At 39.4% G+C, this 12,983-nt stretch overlaps 1 protein-coding gene across 1 annotated transcript; it reads right to left on the bottom strand.

The window, feature by feature from the left end:
* Positions 1-4,915: 4,915 nt before the first annotated feature.
* On the bottom strand, positions 4,916-5,152 carry LOC122800387 (ATP synthase subunit f, mitochondrial-like). Its single transcript, XM_044069836.1, has one exon. The coding sequence runs from the start codon at positions 5,147-5,149 to the stop codon at positions 4,916-4,918; it is 234 nt and encodes a 77-aa protein (XP_043925771.1). The 5' UTR covers positions 5,150-5,152.
* Positions 5,153-12,983: the final 7,831 nt, after the last annotated feature.

Raw genomic sequence — 12,983 nt, 5'->3', positions numbered from 1 at the left:
AGCATATGTGATATAAGAAAGTAGAACAAAATAAGACACCCCTTAATTTTTTATTTTTTGTCGTCCGTCCCCCCCATCACTCTGAGAAGGAAGTATTCAGAAGGATGAGGAGATTCCAGAACAACGTTTCAAGTAAGGAGCAGCAGGAGAGACTAGTTTAAAGAGAACAGAGTTGGGAGAAAATTAGTTGAGGGGTAGTAACTCAGAGCAACAGGGGAGAAGTTCATTATGTCTATCTTGGGTAGAATAAGTCCAACATAGAGGTAGTGGACTTTAAAGTGAAAACTGAGTAGAGGTGGAAAAGCAAAGGAAGAAATAGATGATAAAAGGATGAGAACATCTTAGTCTGGGTTAGTACAGGGACATAGCCAGTGGCTAGTTAGATATAATTTAAGTTTCTTTTTGAAAATTGTAGTAGAGGAGAGAGAGGTAAGTTCAGAAGGAAGTAGGTTTCAGCTTTTACCCACTGTATCAGAGAAGAGGGAATCACCTGCTTTATTGTAGGGTTTATGTATAGATACCAGTAGTTTGTTGGCTGAGTGTAGATTTGTAAGATTGTTATATGGGCTGATAAGATTTGTGAGAATTGGTGTTTTACCTAGATAATAAAGGGTTTTATGGGTAATAATTATGCATATGGGTGTTACTGGTAATGAGCTATCTAGATATCCAAGAGAGGATATATTCCATAGTTTGGTTGTTTTGCCAAGGGGGTATATATAGACCAACATTGCATAGTTGTTTTGTTTTGTTAATTTGTAGGGTTCCAGTTAGAATCTCAGCATTGTTAAAAGTTGGTATTTCTGTAGAGAAAGGTGAGATTGTCATGGAGTTTGGATAGATTAAGGTTCCCCATCACCTTTTTTGTTGGTTCTGTCTTTTCTGAGTATACTATAGCCTGGAGGTGTTATTTCAGTGTCACGGATATGGGGTTTTAGCCAGGTTTCGGTGATTACTAAGACATCTGGAGTATATTGACTTAACCAAGCATGAAATTCTGTGTTTTTTGTTACAGATACTGCATATGTTTAGGGTTGCTAGAAGAATATTTTTAATGTTTAGGCTTTTAGCATAGGAAGTGGTAGTTGGAGACCCCGGGTCGGGGTGGATGTCCCAACACAGAGCTAGAGTGTTTTGTTTGGAGAGGTAATGTTTGAGGTATTGGGTAGATTTATTGTTGTGGACTATTATGTAGAAGGTATGTTTACTCGTGATTGTGTCTGGGTGGATTTCTAGTTTTGAGAGATACATAAAGTGATATTGAATTAGGCTGGCTGATATGTTACTAAAGCTTTTTGTGGGGGTGTCATGATGTAGAGGAAGAGTAGATTGTGTAATTGTTGCAGGGGTTGGGGAATGGCTTGGAGAAGGTGATGTAGATTAGGAGACTGATATATAATGTTAGAAGCAGATATATAATGTTAGAAGCAGGTTAGGGAGACAATTTATATTTTCTTACTTTGTAAACATGTCAAGTTAATACTAGTAATGTTTTAAAAGTGTCCCTGATTATTCTTGGAGTTGTCCCTGATTGGCTGAGAGCTATGTCATATGTATTGCCAGTGGAGTCCCCCCAGGGTTTTGTGCTGGGACCTCTCCTGTATGGCATTTTCTTTTCTAAATTAAAAGCAATACCAAAAGGCTCTGACTAAGTTTGCAGATGACTGTAAGCTAGAAGCAGTCACTGAATCCCCAAATTATGTGGCTATCCTGCAGGAAGATTTCTTCCAAATTAATAACTGGTGCCAAAATCATGGCTAAAATAAAAAATGCATTACTGTATCCCTTGGGAAGTGATTTATCCCAGGGAGCTACTAGGTTAACAATATTCCCATAAGAGTTTAACCAGTTGTATGGGATTTGGAAACTTATGTACACAGTGACCTAACATTTGACCAATGTGTGTCCACTGTAAGACAGTATTTGTATGTTGTACGCCGCGGTGGTGCAGCGGTAGCGTTGTTGCCTCACAGCAAGAAGTTCTCCCCTTCGATTCTCGGCTGGAGTGTGGGGAGTGCCTTCTGTGTGGAGTCTGCATGTCCTCCCTGCGGTTGGGTGGCATTCGAAAAACATGCATAAATGGGCGTGTCTTCGTTGAAGGTTGGACGTCGAGCTGGCACCTCGGCGTTCGTGAAAATCTACTGCCAATCATTAGCTGACCGGAGTTCTGCTGTGGCGACCCCTAACCGGGAAAAGCCGAAAGACAAACAACAACAGGTTATAAACAAATAGATTTTGTTTATAGATAGGGATGTCATTACCTCCTGTACTCAGCCCTCAATAGAGTAATCATTGAATGTGATGCCCCCTTTGGTTTGTATCTGTCCAAACAAATGCAATAATTGGAATGTCCCCCAGAGGTACAAGGCTTAAACAATTTGTCCTACATGGGCTGACTCAAAGCCCTGTCATTATACTTGGTATTCTACAGACTGCTAAGAGATGACCTGTGTCTGGCATTCAAGGCTTCCTCTGACCGAGTACTGATGGATTTACTGCATATCAACAAAATATCCTAAAAAATCAAAAGTAGGAAAACTAAATGTTTAACAGTAATTTGTATACCTCCAGGGAATAACACTGATATTGCTGAAGGCATCATGTATTGCATATCCCAACGAATTAACCATGAAACTATAACACTTGGATATTTAAATATAGACTGGCAACTCATAAATTCCACTACCTCCACTGAATCCATAAACTTGTTCAACTTCAGACAATTAATAACCACACTTACTAGAATCAATAAAACTTCAGGGAGACACTCAACATCAGACTGGATTCTTACAAATAAACCAGACAAACTGACAAAAGTAGGCTGCCCCTCAGATAGCATAAGTGACCACATACCAACATATGCTATTAGAACTCACTGTAACTTAGATAAACGTGTGTAATCAAGTACGGAATACAACCAATATCAGCAAAGATATTTTCAATGAAACACTAAAACAACATAACTGGAATGTATTTAGAACAATGATGCTAGATACTGCTGTAAACCGCTTTAATAACATATTCTTAACGGACCTTAAATAATTTAGCACCGTACATAATAAAAGAATAAAATCCAACCACGCTCCATGGCTGACAAAGGAAACAAACAAAAAAAAATCATGACAAAAAAGGATAAAGCCTGGAAAATGGTATAAAAATAGAACTCAAAATGCATTCCAGCAATTTAGAGATCTTGGAAACCTTGCAAAATAGGATAAGAAAAGATACTGTACCAATCTGCAAGACAAACACAAGCAACCCCAAATTTTTTTGGTCCTCACTAAATAAACCATCCTAGCATGACCACCACTCTCTCTCCAGAGAGAGAAAAAAAAGAACAGACTCTATCTTAAACACTAATATATCTGCCCCCCCTCTCTACCACTGTCCAGTCAAAACCACCTATAGCTCTTCAGTTTTACTCCAGTACCTACCTCACTCCTAAGGAAGTTGATCCTTAAACTAAAAACTACTTCTATAGCTGTAGACCAACTACCATCAGACTACCTAAAAATGGCCGCAGAAGTCATAGCCTTCCCTGTGTCCATATTAATTAATAGGTCCATAGCAGAAAGGTGCATCCCATCACTGTGGAAAACATCCTGTATCATACCATTGCACAAAGACGGCACATCTACACAGTTTAATAACTACAGACCAGTAGCGGTTCTGTTCACCCCCCTCTCCAAAATATTAGAGAAATGCATCCATATACAGCTGATGAGATACTTAACCTCAAATAACTTGCTGTCAGAAACGCAACATGGCTTTTGGTCCTAGCACAGCACCACTGCTGCTCTACTACATTTTACCAATATAATAAACCAACATAGAAACAATGGTCTGCTTCTGTCTGCTATGTTCTGAGACTTGTGAAAGGCATTTGATACTGTCTCACACCAGCAACTCCTCATTCGACTCTCTTCAATTGGACTTTCACACAATGCTCCTTGTTGTGGTTTCTTAGTTACCTATCTGGAAGGCAACAATCCATTAAATGGCAACAAACCTACTCAACCTTTAAACCAGTTAATACAGGTGTCCCTCAGGGCTCTATCCTGGGTCGTCTCCTATTTAATATATTTATTAATCATCTCCACACTTCCACACACCATGCTAGTGTAGTTCAGTATGCCGATGACTTAACATTAATATGTGCAGCCTTAACAATAAATAAGCTTCAAGACATTACCCACAAATCTTTCTTCTCTTTAGAAACCTGGCTCAAAGAATCAAACATCCTACTCAACCCCATGAAAATTAAGTTAATGGATCTTACCTCAAAAAAAGTTGCCAAAATCAAAAGTATTTTTTACCATAAAGTCAATAAGTAATACTGTCATTGAAACTGCAACTCACAGTAAACTTGTAGGTGTTATAATAGATGTAGATGACAATCTTAAGTATGACCAGCATATACTGCACAACATTAAATCTACATACCATAAACCTGACTCCCTTTATAAGATCAATGGATTCCTTACAGATATTGCAAGAAAAACTCTAGCCACCACCTTCTTATTTCCAGCTCTCTTTTCCACTATTCCTATCCTAACAAACTTAACCGATACTCAAAGAAAGAAACATGCCTCCTACTACAAAAAATAGCTAAATTTGCCAGCAATCTCCCTCATAGGACCCACCACTGTCATAGCTTAAAGCATTTAAACTAGCCTAAACTACACAACTACCTGACATATTCAAAACTTAAATTAACCTGAACTACACAACTTGCTAACATATTCATAACTAACTACAGCACACAAACTCATTCATCATCCAGAAAAATGACCTGCACTAGGAAACTTATTACTGACCAACTGTCCAGCAAGGGACCTCCACTCTAGTAATAAATTTTTATTTACAAACAAGTCAAATAATGTTGCAGGAGACTTTCTCTACTCCCGATACAATGCTAAACTCTGGAATAGTATCCCCAGACCATGTAGCCAGCAAGAAGCATGGCGACACCACCAATTCCACCTTTCCGCACATGGATGTATTTGTTAAAGTATCGATCATAGCCTCTTCGAACAGCTCCAACAACACCATTTGGAGTAAAATCCCGATGGCCAATCCAGGCAGGAAGCTCTCCAAGCTTCACCTCTAGAAGTCTCCTCTCTGAAAGTGGTACGAGCTTGTCAGCCATGATGACAAATAAAACTCTCTGACAAAACCACTGCTTAAACAGTATCTTAGCCAGTCCTGGTCCTGTACATGCTCATCACAGGGTTAAGATTTTGTGTTCACCATGTGATACTCCCCAGATACACTCCTTAAACAGAATACACTCAACCTGTCACTGAAATAACAAAACAATTTTTATACATAACTGCTTCCTATAGCTAGTAAGTTACAAGTGAGCTTTCTCTTTAGTAACTTCCAGCCCTGTAAAATCTTAGCATGTATAAATGCAACCACTGTTTGTATATAAATGTGAATAGAGATGTAACTATGTGCTTAACTGGAACTTAGTATAATGCAATGTAAGCAAATGTAGCTTTTCTGCCCAGGCCTCCTTTGAAAATGGGCATTACCTAGCCATACTTTTCTGGTAAACAAAGACAAGTAAAATACAATTAAAAAAATGTCAGCAAGTCAAAAGGCCTCAGAAATAACTGATCTAGGCATCTAAACCTCTTCTGCAACATCAACAGAATGGTTTGGAGGGACAGGTACATTTCACAGAGGATACCGCTGCTCTGAAACAGACACCCCGTCCACATAAAACAAAGTTCATTCCTGTCCATATTCAAGTGAAACTTGGATCTTTGGATAGGAAACAGAAAATTTACCCCAGGGCTGCATACTAATGGACAGGGTCCCTTCAAATTATCTATGGAATGATCCCATTTATTCTCATTAGGGGTAATATATAATAATTGATCATGGGATGGATAAGACCAATCTCTAACCAAATTAAATAATTTGAACAGAAAGATGGAAGTTGGCTGGGGTTAAAATGGCCTACAAGGGCACCTAGCCTAGTACTTGCCTGTGAACCTATAAACAGGCTAGAGTGATAGAATGATATCACTACGTGGGTGGGTGTTGGGAGATGCATACAGTACAGTAGTGTGCTGTTTATTTTATGCATTCATACATTAGTACTAGGCTAACTGTCCTCGGGGGACATTTTAAGCCTATCCAATTTCCCCATGTGAGAATCAAACCCAGCGCCTTGTGTTTCTAAGGTAAGCACCTTAACCATTACACCAACCTCCCACCATTTTTGGAATGGCTTTCCGTATATTCTCAAGATAAAACTATAAATGCTTTGAAACTGATAGGCAACTGCATTGTTATTGCTGCATTAAACGGTTTTAAAGTGCCGGCAAGCACAAAATGATTGTACTCTTGTTGTGAAATTGCAAATAAAGGTGTTTTGTATTAATCGTTAACTGTGATAGAACACCAATCCTAACAGATCATTTTTAGACTCGTCTCAGGCGAGTACACCACGCATCAAAGTTAACATTTTCAAATTGTCTCCATTATCAATCAGGATTATAATTAAAATTACAGCTATGCAAATGTTGCATATTGTATTATGTAGGTAACACTAATTGTATCTTTTTTTTTTTTTTTATCATTGTGACTGTAATCACCTGAGCTGTCTCTGTAACTGGTCCATGGAGATCAGTGCACTATGCTGGTAAACAAACTTTAAGTAAATAAACCATAGTTTAAACCCTTATAATTTTAAGACAAGTTGTATAACATGCTAGAAAATGCAGAATGCACAGTAAATATTCAGCATGTGCAAGGTGAAGAAACTGAGAAGGAAAGGAAAGTTTGTGAAGGGGAGGTGGGAAAAATGAGGAAGGAGGGGTAAGTTGCATCCAGATGGGATAAGTTACATCCAGTGGATGTACTTTTATTTATTTATTTTAAATGTGTTAAGAGGTTACAGCACTGATCCTATTGGACCTATTTCAGGCCCAGCCCTTGGGCGAATGACAAGTAGTTCAACAACACCCATTGCTATTAAATAGTAGGACCACTTAAGCCTTTTGAAGCCTAGAGTCGACAGTCCTACTAGTACAACTGACAAATTACTCCCCCACCACCATAAGAGATGGGGGCTATGCCCGGGATATGATTTCTGGTTTCACATCCATTTGTATGTTACATTGAAAGTTAGTGAGAGATGTGGTTTGCTTTACAGAAAGTGGGATCTTGATCCAGAGGTGAAGGATTCTTTCTCTGAAGTATGTCATGCCAACAAGTCCTGTTTAAAGTGCAGTATAGGTATGGATCACTTGGTCTTGGTTTTTATGTTACTGTCAGTCAGTGGATATGCAGTAGATCAGTCAGGATTGGGTCATACAGCTTTGTAGGCCAGGTGTAGATTGCCACTTAGGAGTCTGTATATTACAGAGAAGAGAAACAGAGCTTTTGATGCCCTGGATAACAAAGGGAGCTCATACTGGAGGTGTGCGCGTGTGTGTGTGTGTGTGTGTGTGTGTGTGTGTGTGTGTGTGTGTGTGTGTGTGTGTGTGTGTGTAGCAGATGTTTTTCAGGTTGGTTCAGCTACATATGAAGGAGTGCATAGTTCTGTTCTATGAATATGAAGAGGGACAAAGTACAGGAAAATGCTGATCTCATTTGACCAAGAGGCGATACTTTTAATACCCGTTTGGGTGAAGCAAAAGATTTTCCTAATGGCAAACAATACATAGTGGTCAAAGGAGACGTTGTTATACTCAAAGGTATTTGGGTTTTTAATGGGTGTCTGTTTTTTTCAGGTTTTTGCACCCACTGCCCACTAATCACTACCCCCCTTGGCCAATTGACTCATATGTTCCCCATTACTGGAGTGAGGGTCAATCATTTAGAAAGCCATTGAGTTGGTTCAAGATCTTTTCTGTATGCCCTATACTGCTGTGCACATTCAGCTCACACACTAAGAGGAGGTACAGTGGACTGATTGGTCACTCCTCACTTCCACAAGGGGTGTTACTAACAAGCAGCCCTGCCCCCTCCCATCCTTGTGCATGTATGGTGGTTTTTCTAGTCTCCACTGGAGAAATTGCACCACTTCATGTGTTCACCAAGCACCCACACTCATCCCTTACTCCTGCAGGAGGAGCAAGTGGCCTATGTCCCTTCATTCCTCCTTACCTCTTCTTGGCTTCTCTATTGCTAGGGCCACTAATCAAACTCCTGTTGCCTGGGTCTTGGGACTCCATCCCCCTCCTCAGGGAGCCCAGTTAATGAGTGCATATTTTAAGGGGGTATCATTTATGTGGCAGGTAAGCAAAAGACTTTCTGTTTCCTGAACAATGTAGTGCTACATTTTTTGACATTCAGCTTTAGACTATGGTCCTTGTGGCGGTCCCTACACCATGCCAGCAATCAAGGAGCTTCAGTCTTCACCAGTGACACTGGTGAAGGACAGCTACTAGGAGCAAAAATGGATTCAAACAGTATTTTCAGATGCAGCTGTCTGCACCAAGCACAATTTTCCTTAAGAGCACACAGGAAGCACCCTCCAGGCCTGGAGCTCGACTTTCTCTCTCTCTCCAGGCCCCAAACAAAACTCATACTGACCACTTTGGAGCTCTGCATCCCTGTTCCAAGTAGCTGACACACACACTTGGATATTTGATTTTCACACACACAAACCCACATACCTGGGAAAGGCTGGCACAGACTTACCAGCTGTGCCCTCTCTGCCCAGACTGTAAGGTAATTATGCTGCCACCATTCAGCTACTCTGAGGCTCTTACAAGGGTACCCAATTATACTGAGCAAAGTTAACACTAATACAAATGTTAGAGTTTGACCAATGCAGCAAAGCTTTCAGGAGCAGCCACAGTGCCACTAAAATAAGCATAAGTACTCTTAAGATGTTAAAAGTATTCCCTAAAAGACCAGCCACAGTGAAAGGTATAGAAACATTTAATAAGAAATATAACAATAGAAAACATGTGAATACTGAATATCTAATTACAATAAACACCAGAGTTTTAATCACAGGAAATTATTAAAAACAACACAGATGGATAGATTCACACAGATGCAGAAAAATAGTACCTAACTAATCTTACTATGTTTTTATGACTGATCTAAAGAATTACTATTCCCTAGTTAATTACTAAAGCAAGGCAAAATAAAGTGTGTTGAGTAACTACTTACTACAGAAAGGCAAAATGAGGTGTGAGGTTGTCTGAGATATCTGTGAGAGATCTTTTCTGTCCAGCAGGATCCATTGTTGATGTATTTTTAACACAAGTAACTTTACAAATACATTTACTAACACAAGCACCTGTACAAATCAGTGTGATAGTCAAATGACATAAAATTATTTACAAAATTCGCACTGCCTTACTCCCCCTGACACACTACCTCATATCATCACATGCCTGATATGTTTGTCTAAGTTCACCCCTCTTCAAGAATACAGTTCATCAAGGGAGTTGATGATGACCCCAGACTTGTAGCTTTCCATGAACCTGCATAGCCAATGGCCTTTAATGTGAGGTTTGACATCAGGGAAGTACAACAGTGCCCAGGCATATGCCACTTGTGTGCCATCAGCTGTCATAGTCTAGATCAGACAAATGATTGGTACCAGAACCATGACCTAAAACTAAATGTGAAAAATGCAGTATCCTATCCTTTGGGAAGACAAATACCCCTACAAATTACAACATCAACAGCATATCCCTAAGAGTAGACTCAGAGGTGAGAGATCTAGGTACACAGATAGTAGCCTAAACTTTGCCTGCCATGTGTACACAGTGCTGAAAAAGTCCTTCTATGTTGCACAACCTATGAGTAAAAGTATGGTATCCAGATCCAAGGAAATTGTAGTCCTGCACTATTCAGCCCTCATTAGACCAATAATCAAGTACAGTGCTTCATTTGGCATGTACTTGACTAAGCACTTACAGCAACTGGAGTGACCTCAGAGGCTCCTCACAAAGAAAATATAGGGTGTACGCAACATCTACTATGCAGATAGACTAAAAGCCCTATCCTTTACTCTGCCTCCTATTGACTATAAAGGGATGACTTATGCCTGACCTACAAGACAATGACAAATCCAGCCCTGATTGAGCTGCTACACATCTACAAGTCAAACAGCATGAGGGTTGCCCGATCTAGGGATCTAAGCTTAGTCAGCGACTCAAAAAAAAATGCCAAAGAGACAGATATGTGTCTCAGAGATTGCCCCTTCTTTGGAACAGGCTTCTTATTCACATTAAGCAGAGCCCATCCCTGTCTCTTCAAGTCTAATTTGGATCAGTGGATGGGCAATCACAAATTAACACCTAGGGTAGTGCCTTCATCTCTTATGGACAAGAGAAATTTATAGCATACTCAAGGCATAGGCACAAACCCATGCCATCCTCTTGCTCCTTAGGGCCATACATTGGGTAAAATTGGGTAAATACTGGCTAGGCTTTTAAGGGCTTTTAAGTCATTAAGACTACTAATCTCTTATGAACCTATAATAAAGTGTTGTCAGTCTGTGCATCATTAGACTAGCCATTTTGTTTACATTGAGTTTTACAAGTTTGTTGATGATGTTCAAGTGGAGGATAGCATCAAAAAACGTTAACTAAATCACAGTAAGCTGTGCACACAGTTACTCACATCTAATGCTTCTATGATTCTTTCAGAGAAGCCAGCAAGGTTTAATAGGCATGATCTATCTTGTAAAAGAAAATTGATTAGGTCTCAGGGATTTTAGGTTCCAATCTCCCTGTTTAAGAACTACTCCAAAATTATACATTGAATCTCCTTGCAAATGACTTTACTGAGTTTAGCAGGTCTAGTTGCCAGAGTCTGTTGTGGGGCCTCCCTTCTGGAGTGGAACTACTACAGCTGTTCTCCAAGCTTCTGGTTCATATCCAGCACAGAGGTTGAGGTTGAATAGTTTATGGAGGAGATCTGCTAGGGAGTAGGAAGCAGCCTTGTTTGCTGTCTGGACTTGCAGAGATGGATGCCTTTGGTGCTGGCAAGTGCTTTTAGTATCTTTTCAGAGGTTATTCTGGTGTGGAAGTGGCGTGGAGGTGACATATTGGAGAAGATGGGTCTAATATCCTCAGGCTTTGAATGGGTATTGCCATTAAGAGATGCAGCTGCTACAATATTGATTACTATTTCAGAGTCTCCTTATGTAACTGAAGATGCTGTTGTGGTTATCCTTTTCTAAAGTTGTGACAGCCCCAGTCTGGGCCAGTAATCAAGTAGCCTGAATCCTCACCACTGGCACTGGAGAGGAACGTTCACTTGGAACAGAAATGGATACACCAGTATTTCCAGATGCAGCTCTTTGCATTAAGCACAATTTCCTTTAAGAGTAAACAGGGAACACACTCAGTCCAGGGTCTGGATTTCTCTATCTGTCTCCCTTCATATCCCCAATAAGACTCCCCACTTGCACAGCTGTAGAGTTGAGACCTCAGTTGAGTGTCCAAGCCAAGTTCTCCAGCACCCTCTCTGTGAAACCAGTGCATCATGTCCCTGCTCCAAACAGCACACACACACACACACACACACACACACACACACACACACACACACACACACACACACACACTTTGAGATTTGATTTACACACACACACTCTCTTTGAGATTTGATTTACACACACACACACACACACACACACACACACACACACACACACACACACACACACACCTGGGAAAGGCTGGCACAGATTTACTACTTATGACCCCTTCTGCCCAGACTATAAGGTAAACCCTCCAAAGTCACCTGAGGAGTCAGTCAAGAAAATAAATGGTCCGGAATGGAAACACAATGTTTATTCATAGTAGTACACAATAGTAATGCTCAACAGTCTCACCGTGTTTTTGTCCACAACTACAGGACTTCTTCAGATAAAAATTTAAATATCAATTCAAACATTTTATATAGCCCTCCACACTAATTAGAACACGTGTATTACATAATTACCATCAAATTAAGATCTTGCAAACATAAACAAATAATTTTAAAGAATGTGTTTACCTTCCATATAAACCATAACATTTCTTTAAAATTTTTAATGCTTTACGTATAAAAAAGTAATAATAAACCCCTGTACTTTGAAAACAGCCCCCAAAAATAATAATTTCGCAAATGACAAATTTGATAGTCAATATCTAGTGGAATGTTGTTTAAAATGTATCAGTATTGCCATCCACTGGCTAAAATGATAAAAATCAGTTGAATAAAATGAATAGAATAAAACATTCCAAACCTGAATGGTAGTAAACTTCACCATCAACCTTAAAACTTTTGATAAAATTGTAAAAATGCATAAAAATATGTTACTTTTAAACCCATCTTCTTAAATTATTGAAACTTTTAAAGTTTAGCTGCCCTGGCCAGAGCTGTCACCAAATATATGTAAGTACTCAGAGATTAAAATATTCTCTAAAAGACCAGCCGCAATGAAAAGTTTAAATATATTTAAGAATAAATAAGAAAAGAACATGAAAATACTAAATATGTATTTACAGTAAACACCAGAGTTTCAATCACAGAAAATATTAGAATAGCACAGACAAATAGATTCACACAGATACAGAAAAACAGTACTTAACGAATTTCACTATATTTTCTAGACTGATCTAAAGAATGACTATTCCCTGGTTCACTTATTAGAGCAAAGCAAGATGGATTAGGTGGGGGGTCCTTCTCTGTCAGGTTCCCCAAAGAGACTTTAGTCTCAACTAGTATTAAAATATCATTTTTAGTGATGGTTTATGGAATGACATCACATACATCTGGTCATCTGACTTCTGGTTCCCATGCTTTCCCCCTCTTGACTAGAAGCTGTCAGGATTTAGCACATAATTGTCAATAATACACACACTGAGAGCCTTGCTAAGATCTGCTGCAGCTTCTGGAAATCATAAAACAGTTTCAAACCTCCACCCTTCCAGAGTAGCAATTAGTTCACCCCAAAGACAATGTAGAATGCTTCCTAGTACATGTCATAAAGCAAAATGTAATATAGT

This window comes from Protopterus annectens, chromosome 4.part0 (genome assembly GCF_019279795.1).
Source record: "Protopterus annectens isolate FY-2018-M chromosome 4.part0, PAN1.0, whole genome shotgun sequence".
Lineage (NCBI taxonomy): Eukaryota > Metazoa > Chordata > Ceratodontiformes > Protopteridae > Protopterus > Protopterus annectens.
This window is presented reverse-complemented; position numbering and strand designations above follow the sequence as displayed.

Bases quoted from the DNA above. Each gene is read 5' to 3' on its own strand.
- LOC122800387 (XM_044069836.1), bottom strand. From the start codon at position 5,149: ATGGCTGACAAGCTCGTACCACTTTCAGAGAGGAGACTTCTAGAGGTG.